At 45.8% G+C, this 22098-nt stretch overlaps 1 protein-coding gene across 1 annotated transcript; it reads left to right on the forward strand.

The window, feature by feature from the left end:
• The first annotated feature begins 13417 nt into the window (after nucleotides 1–13417).
• LOC103653100 (cytochrome P450 89A2) lies at nucleotides 13418–15606 on the forward strand. Its single transcript, XM_008680063.4, has 2 exons — nucleotides 13418–14634; nucleotides 14762–15606. The coding sequence occupies exons 1-2, from the start codon at nucleotides 13519–13521 to the stop codon at nucleotides 15176–15178; spliced, it is 1533 nt and encodes a 510-aa protein (XP_008678285.1). The 5' UTR covers nucleotides 13418–13518; the 3' UTR covers nucleotides 15179–15606.
• Nucleotides 15607–22098: the final 6492 nt, after the last annotated feature.

A 22098-nucleotide genomic window follows, 5' to 3' on the forward strand; every position in this document is an offset into this window, starting at 1 on the left:
TCTAACACCGATAAGGGTCATGTTGGTCTTGACAACTTCGTCATCTTGTTTACCTAATTTTTTGTATAATGAATAAGACATTAGATTTACAGCCGCCCCTCCATCTACCAACATTTTAGCAATCGATATCCCATCAATGTGACCGCGCACGAAGAGCGGCTTTAAATGATTTACTGATTCCTTTGGTTTAGTAAAGGCGGCTTCTTTAGGACCAAAATCAAACTGGGCAACAATAGGTTCATCGTCGCTGACAATAGTACAGTCGGTGGAAAATGTAATAACGTTTACATCCATACCTGGGCGCTTTGGAGAAGCTTCATAGTCGACCAGGTCTTCTCCTAGTAGGTCGTCCTCTTCCATTGATGTTGGCATGTCATTGGAGGCTTCCTGGTGTGGCGCGGACGGTCCGGACTCTGGGGGCGGACGGTCCACGCCTGGTGTAGATTGTCCGGCCTTGTTGGCCAGGCTATCTGCCATACCTACAGGGTGCTGCACAAGTGCTGTTTTATTTTCTATTTTTGTGGCCGTTTGTTCTTCCTCAACGGCCTTTGGTCTCCATTTCTTTTGCAGTGGCGGGTACTATGGATGTGTGTCATTGAATATCTTTTCCGCCTCCTTCTCCTGGCTCTCCTTCGCTCTTAGGCGCTGTAATTTCCGCTTTTGGGACCGTGTCAATCCCGTTGGGCACCATCGAGGCATGGAGTATTTTGAATTGGCTGTTTTGATGGTAGCCGTATCTTCTTTTTTGGTTGTGTTGGCCGATTCACCAAAAATCATCGACCATTTATTATCTTCCTGTATGACAACATCTGCAGTACCTATTTTGATGATGTCCTTTTTTGTTGTTCTTTTGGTAGCTGCAGGTATATGCCCCCTGCCGGATTGGTCGGCCTTTGAGGCCAAGTACTCCAACACTCTTGTTGGGCCTGTGCCTGATGACTGGATTGAGCGGCGCTTAATCGGTCTTGTACTGGAGGTGCCAACCTGTCAAATACAGATGTTTGGGGTACTATGGCATCCCAAATGGATATGGTGGCATGCCCCACATTTGATTTGGGACATATGGTGGAGGTAAATATGTGTATGGATATGACATAGGCGGATAAGGGGGTGGAGGTGTCCATGTAGGTATGTTAGATCTCAATTGTACAGTATGACCTTTCATTTCTTCCGATTGGTGGGGTGGTCCAATCAGCCTGACCTGACGTTCCTCATGAATGAGGGAGCAAGGTCGCTTTGCTGGCCGGCCACTGGGGCCGGCTTTCTTTTTCACGTATTTAGACAATAATTGATCGAAAGTCAGGCCAGTTTTGACCAACCGACCAGCTACCTTGAATGTATTTGTTTTCCACGTACCTATCTCTGGTCGTCGTGGTTTGAAGGTACGTGGCCGTTGCGAGTCTTGAGTACGGCTGGACCGTCCGCTAGAATTATCCGGACCGTCCGACGTGGTCCCGGACCATCCGCGCCTGTGTGTCGGACCGTCCGGGATGCGTAGCACGGGTTCTTGCTCCTTGGCCAATACTTGCCCCCAGTGCCGGAGGTCGTGATGGTCACTTTAAGAGTTTCCCCTCCATCGGGAGTCTTCTCGGCCACTACTTTCCTGCAAGAAATTTTATGATTCTCATCGGCCTCTCTTGCATTGCCGATGACTATCTCTTTGCCTTTGCATTTATCGACTGTGTTTGGCCGAACCAGGACTTTCTTGCCTTCGAAGTCGATCATGTTCATTGGAAAAGGCTCTGTGTCTATCTGCATTTCCTGAAATTTTAATCGTCCTTCGTTAATGGCCGATTGAATCTGTCGACGAAATACATTACAATCATTAGTGGCATGAGAAAATGAGTTATGCCACTTGCAGTATGCACGACGTTTTAGTTCGTCGGCGGATGGAACAGTATGATTTATTTTAATATTGCCATTTTTGAGTAATTCATCGAATATCTTATCACATTTGCCAACATTAAATGTAAATTTTACCTCCTCTTGCTGTTTCTTTTGAACCGGTTGTAAGGAGGAACAAGCCGAAGATTTGGCCTACTTTGGCCAAACCATTTCAACAGCATACACTTCTGTTGATTCGTCATCTGAGCTACTTTGGTCGCACTCTACTATATGCACGTTGTGACGAATTGTTTTAGCAGTTTCTTTGCTTCGGCTTTCACAGGCCAAAGTTCTCTGGTGTAGCTGTGCTAGTGTAAAAAATTGGATGTCTTCTAATCTTTCTTTTAAATAATATCGCAGACCATTAAAGGCTAATCCTGCTAGCTGTTTTTCTGCTAAATGAATTTGGAAGCATCGGTTTCTTGTATCCCGGAATCTCTGGATGTATTCATTAACCGATTCGTCCTTCCCCTTGAGAGCACCTAGAGGGGGGTGAATAGGTGATCCTGTAAAAACTTAAAACTTAAAGCCACAAACTTGATTAAGTGTTAGCACAATTTAAATCAAGTGGCTAAGAAGAGCTCTTTTGAAACACAATAGGCACAGTGAGAACAAGCACAAGAGACACGAGGATTTATCCCGTGGTTCGGCCAAGTATAACACTTGCCTATTCCACGTTGTGGCGTCCCAATGGACGAGAGTTGCACTCAACTCCTCTCAAGTGATCCAATGATCAACTTCAATACCACGGTGTTCTTCCTTCTTTCACTATATCCCGTTTGCGAGGAATCTCCACAACTTGGAGCCTCTCGCCCTTACAAATGATGATCACAAAGAAGCACGAATGTAAGGGAGGGAAAAGCAACACACACAAGTCTCAAAAGCAACAGCTTAAACACACACACTAGTCACAACTTGAGCTCTAAGTTCACACACGGAGTTCTCAACTCAAAAGGAGCTCAAATTGCTATCACAAAGAATCAAACGCGCTAGAATGAAGACTTGGTGCTTAGAGATGATCAAAGAATGTTTGGTGTTCTCCTCCATGCGCCTAGGGGTCCCTTTTATAGCCCCAAGACAGCTAGGAGCCGTTGAGAGCAATCCAGGAAGGCAATTCTTGCCTTCTGTCGGGTGGCGCACCGGACAGTCCGGTGCACCACCGGACACTGTCTGGTGCTGATTTCTTTCCTATTCTGGCACAGCCGACCGTTGAAGTTTTGGAGCCGTTGGCGCACCGGACACTGTCCGGTGCACACCGGACAGTCCGGTGCTCCCATCAGACCGTTGGCCCGGCCACGCGTCACGCGCGGATTGCGCGGCCGACCGTTGGCTCAGCCGACTGTTGACTCACCGGACAGTCGGACAGTCCAGTGATTTTTAGCCGTACGTCGCCGACGAAATCCCGAGAGCGGCCAGTTTGACCAAAGCCAGCCTGGCGCACCGGACACTGTCCGGTGCACCACCGGACACTGTCCGGTGCACCACCGGACAGTCCGGTGCACCCAGACTGCTGAGTCTTGGCTGCTTCAGCCAAGTCTTTTTCTTTTTCTGTTTTCCCTGATTCTAGCACTTAGACAAAATATGTTAGTACACAAAAACCAATGTACTAAGTCTAGAATCATACCTTTTTATTGATTTGCACTTCTTCCACCATTTGGCATAGTTTCACACTTAAACCATTTATGTTGGCACTTGATCACCAAAATACTTAGAAATGGCCCAAGGGCACATTTCTCTTTCACCCCTGTCGAAGGGCCACTAGGTCTACCAGATCTAATTCATAGTCATCGGAGAAAAAATTATCATGGAATTTTTGTTCTAAATCCCCCCATGACAAAATAGAATTAGGAGGTAAAGTGGCGTACCATGCAAACGCGATTCCTGTTAAAGACAATGAAAATAAACGTACGTGAAATGCTTCTATGTCGGCCAATTCTCCTAATTGTGCTAAAAACTGGCCTATGTGTTCGCGCGTGTTTTTCCTTGGTCACCCAAAAATTTTGCGAATTCGGGTATCCAGGTTCCCTGTGGGTATGGGTGGCGATCAAATCGGCTGCCATAAGGTTTCCGATATGATTGCCCCCCCCAGAGACCATGTTTACTCCGAGCTTATCTCGAAACGCCCCAGCTATTTCCTATCTCACTATGTCAATGGCAGCCGGTGCGAGACCACCGACTCTCTGGTCAAACATAAGTGGGGTTGGCTGGATATTAGCATGTTGTCTTTCCCCCCATGAGTTTGAGCTATGCGGTGAGCCATTTGCCCTATATGGCTCATAGGATTGATCGTTCCTTTCCGGCCTTCTAGGTGGGGCCAGAAAGCTTTCCTGGGCTCTGGATTTTGAATTAATGGGCTGATGCATAGCATAGTGTGTTGGGAAGTGTTGCTAGGACGGGTGAGGATTCAGGTAACAATCCTCCTCAAAATGGTCATGCGCGGACTATCCGGACATTGGCCCAGACCGTCCGTGATTATATGCGGACCGTCCATTGTTGTATGCGGATGGTCCGACTGGGTAGTTTAGATTATGCGCCATATGTTGTGGTTCGGGTGCATGTCTAGGTAACTCATTAAAAATGGGCCCGACTGTTGATGGCCCGGACGGTCCGCGCTCATGGGCGGACGGTCCGGGCATGTGCAGATCGACTGATTTACTGCCGATTTGCGGTTGCTTAGGGTATGTGTCCATCGGCATCCCATAAAGGGGTTGTGACTGGTCGTGACAACCTATAGCCGATGTATTACGCGTGTTACCTCCTAATTCAACCTCGTGCGAGAGAAAATTTGCAATACTAGATTTGTCAAATGCACGTACTAGTCTCCTATAGTCGTTTTGCATATCCCTTATGATATTTTGCATTTGTTCTTGCTGTTCATCTACATAATTCTTAAGAGATTGCAGCTCGTTTGTATTACTTACATTGGGGACATCTGGTGTGGGTCGAAGTGAAGCCGGATCCGTCGCCCGTTGTCGGACAACCTTGTTGTTCCTGTCCACTTTGAAGTTGGCCAAGAACTTTGCTTTTGCCTCCTGGATCAGCTGCTCCTTATGCTCCTCGAACTGGAGCTATTCGTCAGCCGGCAAGGTTTCCCAAGTCGTCTCTATAATGTTGCTGGGAGAGACTTCAGAACTATCCCTTGAACCGGCCATTGAGGGCCGATTTGATAGGTCTAGATGTGTTGTCCCCAGCGGAGTCGCCAAAAAGTATGTTGGCACCTTTTTAGGGCGCCAATCACTCAACAAGAACCAGCGGCTGTGCTCTCTGGTCAGGCACGGACGGTCCGCGGCACAGGGCCGGATAGTCCGCGACCTGGCGCGAGGCTAGAGTTCCCTGCCTGACGGCCGGACGGTCCGCGCCCTAGGGTCGGACAGTCCGCACGTGTGCAGGTGCGGCGAAGGATCGCCGGCGGCGCCTGGATCTCGCTCTCAGGAGGGACCCCGTCGGGGAGTAGAGATCCTAGGTGATGTCTAGGCTCGGGTAGACCGGTCTAGACTCCTCTAATCGACGTAGAGTCGAAGAAAAGCGGAAGATTTGGGGATTAGAAGACTAAAACTAAACTGGACTAGAACTATTCCTAGGATAAAATTTATATTGTATTGATTGAAGGTTCGATTGATCCTTTCAAATCAGCCGTATACCTCTCTATTTATAGAGGAGGGGGGCTGGACCCTTTACAAACTAATTTTCGAGCTTATCCCGAAATTCTCGCCAATAAACATAGCAAAAACTCGGAACCCTAATCTATTCTGCGCTTGCGCGGACCGTCCGGCCCATAGGCGCGGACTGTCCGGACCACGGACCGTCCAGCCCCAGGGCCGGACCGTCCGGCCACTTATTTTGGTGCCCAACACTCCGTGTTCTGTTCTTCACTTGTGATTGTGAAAACTGCCGGTCATGTGACTTCAGACTTCAGTTCTTCGTTAGATACTGTTCCGTGGATTAACTTCAGGCAGCACCAATAGTGCTTTTGCTTCTTCTTTTTTTACTGGATATATAGTTGGAAACTGGAATACGAATTCAACTGCACACTTGTACATTTGCATAAAACTTGGTGTATACAAGTACTTGCTTAGGCGCTCCTGTCACTTGATTTTCAACGATCCAGCTAGTTGATCTACTACGACTCTCAGGGTGACTCAAATTATATTTGCTTCTGTGCGTACTAAAGTGGTGTTTAATAGAGCTAATAGTTAGTACCTAAAATTAGTTGGAGACATCCAAACACCCTAGCAACTATTAGCTAATAGTTACCTAGATAATTAAACTAGTAATTTTTTAGCCAACTAACTAGGGATGAAAACGGTTTCGGAATTTTCCGGAATTCCGGAAACCGATTTCGAAATTTTTCGATCGAATTCACCGGTAACAGTATTTTTCGAAAACGGAATCGGTTTTCGAAATTTTCTATCGGAATCGGCGTGATGTTTTACCGACTGTTTTCTTCGGTTACCGGTTTTTGTCGGAAATTACCGGATTTGTGTCTCGAAATTTTCCGGAATTGTGTCTCGGAATTTTTTCGGAATTTTACAGCATGTGATTTTTTCGCATCGCCTGTACATCTCTGGATAAGGAATACTTATTTTTGTATTTTTTTGGACGCTTTAAGATTTTTTTTTAAAGAAGGTGTTGGAAGGCAGTTGAGATTAATTATTTGGTCTCTCGAACGAATCCACCCTTTTCTATACACATTCTATGTATTAGTAATATATAATGATAGAGAGCCGACAGTCTGTCTTTTTTACACACTAGATTTTAGGGTTTTCCTGTGAGGCTGAAAAAACTCTTTATGTGAAGAAAAAAATATTTTATGAGTAATCATGCCATGTCAGCTAAATCGAGTGGATATTGTGAATTGTGAACTTTGAGTCTGTGAACTTGTAATTTTTATGAACTTGTTATACCGTGAACTTGTTATATTGTGAACTTGTGATCTTTGTAAACTTTTTATATTATAAATTTGTGATCATTGTGAACTTGTTATATTTGTTATATTGTGAACTTGTTATATCATGAATTGTGAACTTGTGGTCTTTGTGATCTTTTGTCAACTTTGTTGTATTGTGAAGTTTGAAATGTTAGGTAGTGTTTGGTTGAAGAGTCAAGTAGAACGGAGCCGTTCTGTCCCAGTTTTGTTGTTGTTTGGTTATAAAGTAACTAGAATGGAGTGGCTCCAATTAGGGAATATTCTCCTCAGATCCGGAACCATCCCACTCCAAAAAATCAATGGGACGGAGCCGCCCCGTTCCTAGCCCGCTTGCACAGCTTGCCCTCCCATCCGTGCGCAGCAGCTCGCGCCACCAAACAAAAAAACAGAGCCGCTCTGTTACAGTTCACTCTGCAATCAAACAAAAAACAGAGTCGCTCTGTTCCAGCTTACCAAACACAGAACAGAGCGGCTCCGCTCCTAGAATCAGGGATGGAACGACTCCGTTCTACTTGGCTCCTTAACCAAACATTACCTTAACGATCGTATTTAGATTTTGACCGTTACCGGTGTGATTTACGCATCGAACTTTCGTTTCCGATGTTTCCAAAATACCGATATCGTTTCTATTTTCGGAGTTACCGTTTTCGATTTTGTTTCCGATAAAAAATATGAAAACGTTAATAGTTTTAGTGTTTACCGACCGTTTTCATCCCTACAACTAACTATTATAACACCTCTTAACTAAATTTAAGTTGTTGTGAGATGGCTTTAGAACCAATTTTTACCCCATTACACAACTATTAAAAAAACGTTAACTTTTAAAAGTTCACGTAACTCATGTGTACACTAGTCGTGGTTCAAGCATAAATGACTATAAATTAACTTTATCTAAGGCGGATTCATGTGTTAGGAGATTACTTTTGACCAAGTGATTTTTTTGGCGCGAATTTAAAAGGCACTGCTCTCTCCAAACCTAAAATATAGATGATTTTTATTTGTCCTAAGTAAACCGTCCTCAGAGGTTGAAATACTCTAAAACACCAAGTGAGGTTTAGTTTTCTCAAATGTAAGAAAAATGGATCCTATGAGCTATCAAGGGCCAATTTGATAGAGCTTCATTTGATTCTGATACTGTATTGAAGTGGATTCTGTGAAAGGAGTGCTCCTGTGTCCAAAAGTGATTCGCTTGGATTCTTTAGCATAAACTCTTGAAATCATGATTGAGATTTTTTTTTCACAGAATCAGGAGAAACTACTTTTTCAGCTCATAAACTCTTAGGTATTGTTTGGTTCGACAATTTAGGGAAGTAATCAATTTACATCGGTATCTGTTACCATATAACTTTATGTTTCATCTTTTCCCATTATCTAAAAAAAATATAACTTTATGTTTAGATGTAATAGGCTGCAATCGATCACTGCGACATCTGTTACAAGCTCATGAAAAATCGTTAACGCTACCCTCTCCGGTCATCATTCAATGCCACGCTATTCCACTGCTCACGTTGGATGCAAGTATGCAACCAAACAAAAACCACTGATCATTGCAGCATAACAGATACCAGGAGCAGCTATTCTCATTAGTATGTCTCTTCTGTGGCTTAACCAAACATCACCTTAATTCATTTTAGCGAATCAATTCAAAGAATAAGCATAAAATCATTTCTCTCCAAAAAATTGTTTGACGGAGCTCCTATAGAATTAACTCTAGGAGCTTAGTCAAAGGGGCCTAAGTTTGTTTTTTTTTGTATGTTTGGTGAACAACATGATCATTTGGACTAATATAGTTTACTCGTATCATTTGTTATTAATCATAGATTAATTAGACATAATAAATTTATCTAGTTGTTTAGTCTTCATGTATATAATTTATTTTGTAATTAGACTATATTTAATATTCACAACTGACATTTAAGTATCCAATACGACATAGTTCCTCGTCCTAAGTTTCCCGTCCAGAACATATATAGTTAGGCCTCACTAGAAACAAAACAACAGTGTAGACTAGACATGTGGGAATGATTCTTCCAAACATTGTTGGTTGATGAATGTCAGCTCATTTTTTATTTGATTATTGACGGATAAAGAACTTCCTCCACTATACAAGTGTATAAACAATATATGCAAGAGGTAATGATATTTGACTGAATATGTGCGAGATTCTTGTTATAATCTACGAGGAGGAAGCGAGCCTACTCATTAGTTTGTGAGGCCGGCCGGAGGTATGATTGCGAATCCTAATCGTTTGTGTTGAGTCATCTTCAACTTTTTGAATCTTTTTTTCTAGCTTTATTACAGTAGAAAATGGTCCATTTTCTCTTGCGTCACGGTTCATATGACGTGTGACGTGGAAGCAGCTCGCACAGGTAGAAGAGCAAGCATTGCAGCCCTACAAATATAGATGGCTATAAAGTTCATGGTCCGAAGTTTTGCCCTAGTCCAGACATATCACAACCAGGGTTAACCAAATCGTTTTGGTTTGAGATCCCGCCCTCCACCAGGAACGGTTTACCGGTGGTTTCTCGCCGGAAACTAGATTTCCTGATCGATTTCAAAAATAAAAAACAAATTTCGTTTTCCTAGCCGAGAAACAATGATTCCTAGCTAGATTTCGATGTTTCTCAGTAAATTTCGTTTTCTCAGGGAAATTAAATTTGTAAACCGATCAGAAAATTCAAAAACCGTTGAGAAACTGTGAAAACCGGCCGGGAAACCACGTTTTTCGACGAAATTCGTTGTTTTTACCGAAAATTTATGATTATTTTTTTATAAAATAAAGGTAAATATGATATATATCATATTACTCATAAAAATATGTAGTTTTATCATATTTTCCGTTTTTTATAAAACTACTATTTTTTAATTTTGGACGATTGGCTGGAGAATCATTCCCAGTCCGATAACGGGAAACTAGACCCGTCTTTCTGCCAATTTTGAAATCCATGAGCACACCATAATGGTTATTGCGTCTGTTTCAGCCTAACCCAACTTTAGAGTCGCGGCTTGGCTAGACCTATGCTGATATAAATTGGCTTCTCCCATTTACCATATATGATCAAGACATCCATTGTACAGCTAATGTTAAAAAGTGTTTTGAGCCTAAGAGCCAAAACTATCAACAATACAAGATTGTATAATCTTCCTCTTGTTGCCTCCCCTATCAGGCATAATCGTCCACTCCCTCGATAAGGCTATCTCCAGCAGCCTTACCTATCTCATCTTTTATTTCAAACTCCATTATATAAACAGTAGAATCTACAGTGCAAACAACGTTTTGCACGACCATCATCACAATATGTTGGCCACAGCTTAAGGAGCTCCCAAAGTCCCTCACATGGAGTACTCCGATCCATGCCCGCCAAGCAGTTCCTTTAACAAAAGGAGGGACTTTATGTGTCAAGAAAGATATAGGAGAAGGTTCACCCGAGGAAGGAATTCCTGCCACGAATGCTATTTGATGATTAGCACTAGGCTACAACAGAAGTGTCATAGGAGGTTGAGCTATTTCCTATCCCTAGATATAAGACAAGAAAGCATCAATGACACCTAGGAATACGACAACCGATGCCCTAGACGAGAAAGCCTAGGTACCAAAACCACCCTGTTATTTTGTACTCCCATGCCGTCCACAATACATAAAGAGGGGCATATGGACCTATAAATAGATCAAAGGACGGTTCGATTGATCGAACACACATACACACTTGCATAGGGATGGGAAAACCCTAGACTAGATTAGTGCTACCCTCGATCTCTCTCTTTCTCTTGATTCCTCTATCAAAGTACTCTTAACATGAAGAACACCATACTGTTGCACAGGACATCAAAGCCTAAACAAAAACAAACTACTTGTGTCACTAAGTGTTTGGGTGCTCGTAGCCACCAGAGAGATTGCATAGACCAATTCTTTGTCCACTAATTCTCCATCGAACAAAAAATGGATACTTGGCATGGTTATGAACCCATGACATCAATATATCCACAAGCATGAACCCACGACACTATTATATCCATGCATGTGCTAGAAGGAAACACTGATAATAACACGACTAGAAATCTGGTCGTTTGGCTTATTCACTACACCTTTAAAGCACGAATGCCTCCTCTCCACCCAAAATTCCCTCCCGCACGTCCTCCCAAGGTTTAATATTTGGTGGAATAAAACGAAGTAAGCGGCTTCAACCACTACGATGTTGTGTCTCTTTGTGTTATATAAAGAAGATATATTATAAATATAGTGAAGTACACCACATGTCTCTAAACTACTTTGGTTTTGCCATTCAGGTCCCCAAACTCTCAAAATGAATGTTCAGGTCTCTGAACTTGTCTGGCTATGCCAATTAGGTCTCCAAACTCTCAAAACGAATTTTGAGGTCCCTAAACTTGTTCCTAGACACACCAAACCTACGCCATGAGCCTATGAGGCGCTAATAATGTTGTAAACAGTGATGTGGCGCATCCTACAGAGACTAGACCTTTTGTTCGTGTCATGGCAATTTGACTCTGGAATTGTTTTACAATTTTTTGAAGTTATATATAAGCATGAGTGTGGCACCATATTGCAGCAAAACTAAATTGACAAAGTTTATACCTAATTATTAAAACAATTTTGATTTTTATACAGTATTAGAAAAAAATATGAAGAATGTATTCCTCTTAGATGACATATTTTATACCATATTATCATACCATAAATTTATACTAGAATTGCATGCGAGGAATTGTGCAAAAATCACAAAACAAGTATGAACCTACGTCTTAGTTATAAATATGACTATAAGGAATTCACATTATCAAACCAGAAATGCCATGAAGCGTGCTGAGCGTCGGTTCTGAGATCGCTTGTAGTCATTGTTCGGAGAGTAAACTCCAGTCGGGTGGCGGAGAGCACCTGTCTAATCCTAAGAACAGGGGAGAGCCTAGAATTAGCCCGAAGAAGTGAATGAATGCAAGAATACAAGTGTTTAGAGTGGTTCAGACCGCAAAAACATAATACCCTACATCCACTATGAATAGTATTGTGTGAGAATTGGAAGTTGTAGGACTTTTTTTAGTCCAAGTATTTTGCCTCATATGTGTTTTCCTTTTATAGTCTAAGGGGAGCACGTTCAAGGGGGCTGGACCCCGACAAGCAGGCCCAAAATGCTTGCATTAAATATAAACTACCTAAAGCTATATAAGCACAATAGTGTCCTACGCAGCAGCGGGCGTACCGAGGCTCCGAGCGGAGCCTCATGATGGCATTGCTCACACGCCCGAGATAAACGCCTCGGTAACTTGCGTTACTCTGAGTGGGCATTGAATGCGTGCGACACGGGCAAACCGCTGTGTACCATGGTAAGGCGTGGAGCGGTCTTGTCGTTCTGTACTACCTGTCACACCTTAGCTTGCACCCCTCAAGCCCTCTGCAATAAAATGCGAGCACCGTGGCTGCTGGCAGAGAATATACTTCTAGGCAAAGGTTTGTGCCACGGGCCTAGGGGCCACGTGGCGATTTCGGACTCCTCCCTGCGAGTACTAAGAAAGCACGCAAGATGTAGGCCTCACGCTCACATCTACTAGGGGTCTGGGCCTGACTCTCATGGTTCGGACGTCTACACGTGTCAGATCGGGACCTCCCTCGGGTAGCCTTTGGTGGTGTTTGCAGGGGTCCAGGCCCCGCCATGGGGCCCGAATCCATAGAGGTATCTCCTGAGCGCACACTCACTCATTGCACATGGCAGCACTAGGCTGCCCCGCTCGGCTCTTCCGCACTCAGTTTAGGGTTAACTGAACCTTGAGGTAGTGGTAGCGGGTATACCCTGAATACGGGGTACCGACAGTTATATTTATAACTACGATGCTTCTTCATATTTGCTTTGCGATTCTGATATAAACCTTCACATGCAATTCTGATATAAATTTATGGTATGATAATGTGGTGTAAAATATGTCGCAAGAGAGGAGTACATTCTTCGTATTTTTCTCGTTACTATATAAAATTCGAACTGTTTTAAAAAAATCAGGTATAAACTTTGTCAAAATAGTTTTGGTGCCACACTCATGCTTATATATACCTTAACAAATTTGTAAAACAATTCAGGAGTCAAATTACCAAAAAAACTTAACGCCAACAAAAAAAGTCTAGTCCCTATATGATGTGTTACAGTTATCCACTTCAGCAGCATCACACATAATCATACTTCGAGATTGGATCTATTTGGACATGTAGTGTGTTCCGAAATAAGTTTAGAGACCTAAAAAATTGTTTGAGAGTTTTGAGACTTGGATGACACGACTGAACAAGTTTAGAGACCTAAGAGTTCGGTGATCTAGATGACACGACTGAACAAGTTTAGAAACCTATACATACTAATAATTAAAAAATAAAAAAAATAATTTTGTTTATAAATATTTTATTTAAGCAATGTTCATCTATATGATGTATATAAACCGTATCAATGTATGGGTAACTAACTAGTATTGATCTTGTCGGTGCAAAATTCGTGCGTCCGCAAAGCATGGAGAACATGTTCGTGGGTTGTCCAACAACCGGTTGTTGGCCAGTCAGTGGTCACCGCCCAGCGCCAAAGCACAGGAATGCCAAGTAGGCAACCTTCTTTGTTATCTTTTCTTTATGTTTACTACATGCAATTAGAGATAGAAGTACGCCATGCATTACTACACTACACTACACACAAGTGTTAGAGCTGACACCAACACCCATGCAACACTCCCTAACCTTCCTCTTGCTGATACCCTTGACGCTCTTCATCCTCATCTTCTGCCGGCGCCGGCATGCGTGGGCGCGCGAGGCAGCCTACGCGCGGCTCGCCGCGGTCAAGTCGGCTGTCGTCAAGAAGCTCCCTGGTCTCGGCCGCCAGCCGCCGGAGGTCTTCGTCACCGACCGTTTCACCGCGCACCGCCTGCTCGTGGGCGGCGCCGCCGCCGGCGGCGCGTTCTCGGACCGCCCGCCGTCCACCGTGCCCAGCGCCGTGCTCTCGCGCCGCCGGCACTACAACATAAACTCGGCGCCGTACGGCCCGCTCTGGCGCGCGATCCGGCGCAACCTCACCTCGGAGGTCTTCCACCCGACGCGCCTCCGTCAGCACGGGCGCGCGCGCCGCCTAGCCCTCCACGGCCTCGTCGCGGACCTCGACCGGCAGCGGCGCGCGTCCGGCTCCGCGGTGCTCGCGGCGGAGAGCCTGCGCGCGGCCATGTTCGGCCTGCTCGCCACCATGTGCTTCGGCGTGGGCGTCGACGAGGGCGTCGTGCGCGCGATGGCCGACGCGCAGGACGACCTCGTCCAGTGCTTCCTCGGGCTGCGCGTCTTCGCCACGCTCCCCGCGCTCACGGGGCTCGTCTACCGGGACCGGTGGAGGAAGCTGCTCCAGCTCCGGCGGCAGCAGGAGGAGGCGTACCTCCCGCTCATCGAGGCCCATCGCGCCGGCCGGCAAAGGCGCAATGGCGAGCCCCCGGCGTACGTGGACACGCTCGTGGACCTCCGCGTGCCGGCGGACGAGCACGCCGCTGCGTCAGGCAGCGGCGGCGGCAAGCGTCGGAAGCGGCAGCGCAGGCTCACTGACGGTGAGCTCGTGGGTCTCTGCTCCGAGTTCCTTGGCGCTGGCACGGAGCCCGCTGCCGCGCTGCTGCAGTGGATCATGGCCAACCTGGTGAAGCGGCCCGACGTGCAGCGCGCGCTCCGTCAGGAGATCGACGCCGCCGTGGGTGTCGACGCCGACGAGGTCGGCGAGGAGGTCGTCGCAAGGCTCGAGTACCTCAACGCTGTCATCATGGAAGGGCTCCGGCTGCACCCCACCGTGCCCAGAGTGTTTAGAAAGGTGGGAATTAATACTATAAATCCAAAGTTCCTAGATAATCAAACGTCATTGCTTTTAATCATCACGCATGCAAGCTTATAAGCTTTGTGTTATATTATATATAACTAATGATTATCAATATAACAAGGTGATGCCCGACGACCATGTCGTGCTGGACGGCCGGCGTCTCCCTGCCGGCACCGCGGTGCACTTTCCGCTGGCGCGGCTGGCGCGTGACCAGACCACGTGGACCGACCCGCGTGAGTTCCGGCCGGAGAGGTTCCTGGCCGGCGGCGAGGGCGAGGGCGTCAGCCTGGTGGCGGCCGCGGGCAGCGCTGGGGAGATCAGGATGATGCCGTTTGGTGCCGGCCGGAGGATGTGCCCCGGCATGGGCGTCGCTGTGCTCCACCTCGGTTACTTCGTGGCCAATCTGGTGAGGGAGTTCGAGTGGGCGGAGGCCGAAGGCGAGCTCGGCGTTGACCTACGGCCCCACCTCGGGTTCTTCACAGTCATGAAGCGGCCACTGCGTGCGCACCTCACGCGGCTACGGCGGGAGGTGAGCTAGCTACAGCCTACAGCTAGGGCACCTCCACCTCCAGAGTGGTCCACAAGTTTATACACCATCAGTTCTAAAATAAAATTTGTTTTACCTTTTAAATTGATTCATACAATACAAGTTTACGAAGGTTATAAGTGAGCTTTATATATATATGTTTAAATTAGAAGCACGTCGGTGTTACACATTAAGGGTTTATACAGATTCATATCGTTTTGGATTGCGTAACACCCTACTTCCTGTTGTGGTTGTGTATTGGTTTATGGAGTATGAAGGTTATAAGTGAGCTTTGCAATTGCTCAGTTGTTGTCGATGTGGACGCGTGAGATGATCTGTTTGTGTAGGGGGTCCCCCTCGGCCTTATATACACGACCAGAGAGTTATCCCTTTACAAGTTGTAATCACTATCTACTTCATTTATCTCCTTCTTTGTCGCAGCTTGCAGCCCTGCATATTCGGGGTCTCGATCACTTCTTTGCCCGAGTTATCGTCGAATGCTTAGCTGCTCAGATGCTTACAACTACACCACCCGAGATATCAGCGCTTCGGTAATGCTTAACTCGGACGTCGGTCTTTATCTCCATGGATCAGATTTGCCCATCCTGGTCATGGCTTGCTGGCCTATCCCGTAGGACAGCACTACAGTAAACGAAAACAAACTAAATTAATTACATAATCAAATTTCGCCACATAATCAAATTTCGGCCATCGGACATAATAATCGGACATAATAAGCTAAACAATATTTAACATACTAATTATTTAATAACAAAAATAGCAACTACAAAACAATATTAACATATACAAAATAATACTAAAAATACTCACTTAGAGAATGCAGGGCGGGGCAGTTTCGGCATGGGAAGGGATGCGGCCGGCGGCGACGGGGCAGCACCGGTGGTGTGGGCGGCGGGACAGGACGACTGGGGCACGACGAGGCAGCACCGGCGGGGGCGTCCGGCGCGAGCGGGGCTGCGGCCGGCAAAGGCGATGACGGCGGGCGGGGCGGCGACGGGGCAGTGGGCGGCGGGACAGGACGGCGCTGGCGGGGGTGACCGGTGTCGGCGTGGCCACGACTGGGCTGGCGGGGCGGCGCGGAGCTGTCGGCGGCAGGCAGAGAAACACAGCGCGCTCGTGAAAATGAAACGGCGCGCGGGGCCTGGCCCACGTTAAAACACTTTATCTCCGACGGCTATCAACCCGGCCATCGGACGTAAGCTTATGTCCGACGGCTACCCTGAGAACCGTCGAACATAAGGTACTATTTCCGAGAGCCAGTAGAGGCCGTCGGACATAACCTTATGTCCGACGGCCTCGTACACAGCCGTCGGAGGTTAAGCGACCGTCGGATGTGTGTCGTTTTACTGTAGTGCAAACCAATGGGAGGCACATTAGGCGGTCCATGATACGTTTTAGTGTTCATGAGGACCCGAGGGATATCTGTACCCCACACTTAATCTGTCCCCCACAGTTAGAGACACATAGGTGCCTGCCGCCCGCTTCACGAAGTACGTTGACGTAGAATTAGCCATGGTACCAAGCCACACCTTTGAGGGCTCCTTTGCTGGGATGTCGAACTAGATGCAAGCCCTCTTAGCCTTTGCACCAGCAGGGGGAACCTTCCTTCTCACCCCTATATAGACCCACTTTTCCCCTCTTCACCAACTTTAAGGTCTTTCCCCTTTCCTCTAGAGATCAAGTAGAGACCATACTTGAAAGGGAAATAGGGTTTAACCTTTTCCTATAAATAATTTTGGTGGTTGAATGCCCAACACAAATATTGGACTAACTAGTTTGCTCTAGATTATATGTTCTACAGGTGCATAAAGGTTCAACACAAACCAATAAAAGATTGAAGAAAGGGTTCAAAAACAAAGGAGCAAAGAAACCAAGAGTGCCATGGTCTGGACCGTACAACACCCAACTCTCAACTCTCAGGTTTCTCAGGGCGCGCTCCGCTATAATTCACCGGACTGTCTGGTGCACCAGTGGAGCAACGACTCCTTCACGCAACGGTCGACTGCAAAAGCTGAAGAATCAGATGAACAGTGAAGAACAGTGAGCGCAGAGTCAGAGCCGCCCGTCAGAGGCGCACCTGATAGTGAATAATTGATAGTCGCCTAGAGGGGGGTGAATAGGGCGAAACTGAAATTTACAAATATAAACACAACTACAAGCCGGGTTAGCGTTAGAAATATAAACGAGTCCGAGAGAGAGGGCGCAAAACAAATCCCAAGCGAATAAGCAAGTGAGACACGGAGATTTGTTTTACCGAGGTTCGGTTCTTGCAAACCTACTCCCCGTTGAGGAGGCCACAAAGGCCGGGTCTCTTTCAACCCTTCCCTCTCTCAAACGGTCCCTTGGACCGAGTGAGCTTCTCTTCTCAAATCAAAGCCGGGAACAAAACTTCCCCGCAAGGGCCACCACACAATTGGTGCCTCTTGCCTTGATTACAATGGAGTTGTGATCTCAAGAACAAGTGAGAAAGAAAAGAAGCAATCCAAGCGCAAGAGCTCAAATGAACACGACAAATCACTCTCACTAGTCACTAGGGCTTTGTGTGGAATTGGAGAGGATTTGATCTTTTTAGTGTGTCTAGAATTGAATGCTAGAGCTCTTGTAGTAGTTGAGAAGTGGAAAACTTGGATGCAATGAATGGTGGGGTGGTTGGGGTATTTATAGCCCCAACCACCAAAAGTGGCCGTTGGAAGGCTGTCTGTTCGATGGCGCACCGGACAGTCCGGTGCACACCGGACAGTCCGGTGCCCCCTGCCACGTCATCACTGCCGTTGGATTCTGACCGTTGGAGCTTCTGACTTGTGGGCCCACCTGGGTGTCCGGTGCACACCGGACAGGTACTGTTTGATGTCCGGTGTGCCAGCATGGGCGATTCTGACTTCTGCGCGCGCAGAGGGCGCATTAAATGCGCGGCAGAGAGCCGTTGGCGCGGAGATGACCGTTGCTTCGGAGGCGCACCGGACAGTCCGGTGCACACCGGACAGTCCGGTGAATTTTAGCGGGCTAGCCGTTGGTGTTTCCCGAAGCTGGCGAGTTCCTAAGGCCGACCTCCCTTGGCGCACCGGACACTGTCCGGTGTACACCGGACAGTCCGGTGAATTATAGCCGAGTCGCCCTGGAAATTCCCGAAGGTGGCGAGTTTGAGTCTGAGTCCCCTGGTGCACCGGACAGGTACTGTTCACTGTCCGGTGGCACACCGGACAGTCCGGTGCGCCAGACCAGGGGTGCCTTCGGTTGCCCCTTTGCTCCTTTATTGAATCCAAAACTTGGTCTTTTTATTGGCTGAGGGTGAACCTTTTACACCTGTATAATCTACACACTTGGGCAAACTAGTTAGTCCAATTATTTGTGTTGGGCAATTCAACCACCAAAATTATTTAGGAACTAGGTGTAAGCCTAATTCCCTTTCAATCTCCCCCTTTTTGGTGATTGATGCCAACACAAACCAAAGCAAACAGAGATGTGCATAATTGAACTAGTTTGCATAATGTAAGTGTAAAGGTTGCTTGGAATTGAGCCAATATAACTACTTACAAGATATGCATGGAATGTTTCTTTCTTATTTAGTATTTTGGACCACGTTTGCACCACATGTTTTGTTTTTACAAAAATTTTTTGTAAATTCATTTCAAAGATCTTTTGCAAATAGTCAAAGGTAAATGAATAAGAGTTTGCAAAGCATTTTCAAGATTTGAAATTTTCTCCCTCTGTTTCAAATGCTTTTCCTTTGACTAAACAAAACTCCCCCTAAATTAAATCCTCCTCTTAGTGTTCAAGAGGGTTTTGATATACCATTTTGAAATACTACTTTCTCCCCCTTTTGAACACAACAGGATCCCAATTGATAAATACTTCTTGGAAAACACTAAGTTTTGAAATTGGTGGTGGTGCGGTCCTTTTGCTTTGGGCTCATTTCTCCCCCTTTTTGGCATGAATCGCCAAAAACGGAATCATTAGAGCCCTTAGGTACTATCTTCCCCTTTGGTCATAAGTAAATGAGTTAAGATTATACCAAAGACGAAGTCCTTTTGCTTTGAATTCTCATTTCTCCCCAAGGAATAGAGAGATGCTTGGAGTGATGGCGAAGTATGAGTTACGGAGTGGAAGCCTTTGTCTTTGCCGAAGACTCCAATTCCCTTTCAATATACCTATGACTTGGTTTGAAATAGACTTGAAGACACATTAGTCATAGCATATAAAAGAGATATAATCAAAGGTATTCAAATGAGCTATGTGTGCAAGCTAGCAAAAGAAATTTCTAGAATCAAGAATATTGAGCTCATGCCTAAGTCTGGTAAAAGATTGTTCATCAAGAGGCTTGGTAAAGATATCGGCTAATTGATCTTTAGTGTTAATGTAAGAAATCTCGATATCTCCCTTTTGTTGGTGATCCCTAAGAAAATGATACCGAATGGCTATGTGCTTAGTGCGGCTATGCTCGACGGGGTTGTCGGCCATTTTGATTGCACTCTCATTATCACATAGTAAAGGAACTTTGGTTAATTTGTAACCGTAATCCCGCAGGGTTTGCCTCATCCAAAGCAATTGCGCGCAACAATGGCCTGCGGCAATGTACTCGGCTTCGGCGGTGGAAAGAGCGACCGAATTTTGCTTCTTTGAAGCCCAAGACACCAAGGATCTTCCCAAGAACTGGCAAGTCCCCGATGTGCTCTTCCTATTAATCTTACACCCTGCCCAATCGGCATCCGAATAACCAATCAAATCAAAAGTGGATCCCCGAGGGTACCAAAGCCCAAACTTAGGAGTATAAGCTAAATATCTCAAGATTCGTTTTACGGCCGTAAGGTGGGATTCCTTAGGGTCGGATTGAAATCTTGCACACATGCAAACGGAAAGCATAATATCTGGTCGAGATGCACATAAATAAAGCAATGAACCAATCATCGACCGGTATACCTTTTGATCGACAGATTTACCTCCCGTGTCGAGGTCGAGATGCCCATTGGTTCCCATGGGTGTCTTGATGGGCTTGGCATCCTTCATTCCAAACTTGGTTAGAATGTCTTGAGTGTACTTCGTTTGGCAAATGAAGGTGCCCTCTTGGAGTTGCTTGACTTGGAATCCTAGAAAATACTTCAACTCCCCCATCATCGACATCTCGAATTTCTGTGTCATGATCCTACTAAATTCTTCACATGTAGACTCGTTAGTAGACCCAAATATAATATCATCAACATAAATTTGGCATACAAACAAGTCATTTTCAAGAGTTTTAGTAAAGAGTGTAGGATCGGCCTTGCCGACTTTGAAGCCATTAGAAATAAGGAAATCTCTTAGGCATTCATACCATGCTCTTGGGGCTTGCTTGAGCCCATAAAGCGCCTTAGAGAGCCTATAGACATGGTTAGGGTACTCACTGTCTTCAAAGCCGGGAGGTTGCTCAACATAGACTTCTTCCTTGATTGGTCCATTGAGGAAGGCACTTTTCACGTCCATTTGATAGAGCTTAAAGCCATGGTAAGTAGCATAGGCCAATAATATGCGAATTGACTCAAGCCTAGCTACGGGTGCATAGGTTTCACCGAAATCCAAACCTTCGACTTGTGAATACCCTTTGGCCACGAGTCGAGCTTTGTTCCTTGTCACCACACCATGCTCATCTTGCTTGTTGCGGAAGACCCATTTGGTTCCTACAACATTTTGGTTAGGACGTGGAACTAAATGCCATACCTCGTTCCTCGTGAAATTGTTGAGCTCCTCTTGCATTGCCACCACCCAATCCGAATCTTGAAGTGCTTCCTCTATCCTGTGTGGCTCAATAGAGGAAACAAAAGAGTAATGTTCACAAAAATGTGCAACACGAGATCTAGTAGTTACCCCCTTATGAATGTCGCCGAGGATGGTGTCGACGGGGTGATCTCGTTGGATTGCTTGGTGGACTCTTGGGTGTGGCGGCCTTGGTTCTTCCTCATCCTCCTTTTCTTGATCAATTGCATCTCCCCCTTGATCATTGCCATCATCTTGAGGTGGCTCATCTTCTTGATTTTGCCCTTCATCAACTTGAGCTTCATCCTCATTTTGAGTTGGTGGAGATGCTTGCATGGAGGAGGATGGTTGATCTTGTGCTCTTGAAGGCTCTTCGGATTCCTTAGGACACACGTCCCCAATGGACATGTTCCTTAGCGCTATGCATGGAGCCTCTTCATTACCTATCTCATCAAGATCAACTTGCTCTACTTGAGAGCCGTTAGTTTCATCAAACACAACGTCACATGAGACTTCAACTAGTCCAGTGGACTTGTTAAAGACCCTATATGCCCTTGTGTTTGAGTCATAACCAAGTAAAAAGCCTTCTACAGTTTTAGGAGCAAATTTAGATTTTCTACCTCTTTTAACAAGAATAAAGCATTTGCTACCAAAAACTCTAAAGTATGAAATGTTGGGCTTTTTACCGGTTAGGAGTTCATATGATGTCTTCTTGAGGATTCGGTGAAGATATAACCGGTTGATGGCGTAGCAGGCGGTGTTGACCGCTTCGGCCCAAAACTGGTCCGGTGTCTTGTACTCATCAAGCATGGTTCTTGCCATGTCCAATAGAGTTCGATTCTTTCTCTCCACTACACCATTTTGTTGTGGCGTGTAGGGAGAGGAGAACTCATGCTTGATGCCCTCCTCCTCAAGGAAGCCTTCAATTTGTGAGTTCTTGAACTCCGTCCCGTTGTCGCTTCTTATCTTCTTGATCCTTAAGCCGAACTCATTTTGAGCCCGTCTCAAGAATCCCTTTAAGGTCTCTTGGGTTTGAGATTTTTCCTGTAAAAAGAATACCCAAGTGAAGCGAGAATAATCATCCACTATTACAAGACAATACTTACTTCCGCCGATGCTTATGTAAGCAATCGGGCCGAAAAGATCCATGTGGAGTAGCTCAAGCGGCCTGTCGGTCGTCATGA

This window comes from Zea mays, chromosome 4, assembly GCF_902167145.1.
Source record: "Zea mays cultivar B73 chromosome 4, Zm-B73-REFERENCE-NAM-5.0, whole genome shotgun sequence".
NCBI lineage: Eukaryota > Viridiplantae > Streptophyta > Magnoliopsida > Poales > Poaceae > Zea > Zea mays.

Excerpts from the sequence above, each read along its gene's own strand:
- LOC103653100 (XM_008680063.4), top strand. The coding sequence starts at position 13,519 with ATGCAACACTCCCTAACCTTCCTCTTGCTGATACCCTTGACGCTCTTC. Across the intron at positions 14,635-14,761 it reads TGCCCAGAGTGTTTAGAAAG|GTGATGCCCGACGACCATGT; the intron begins GTGGGAATTAAT and ends CAATATAACAAG.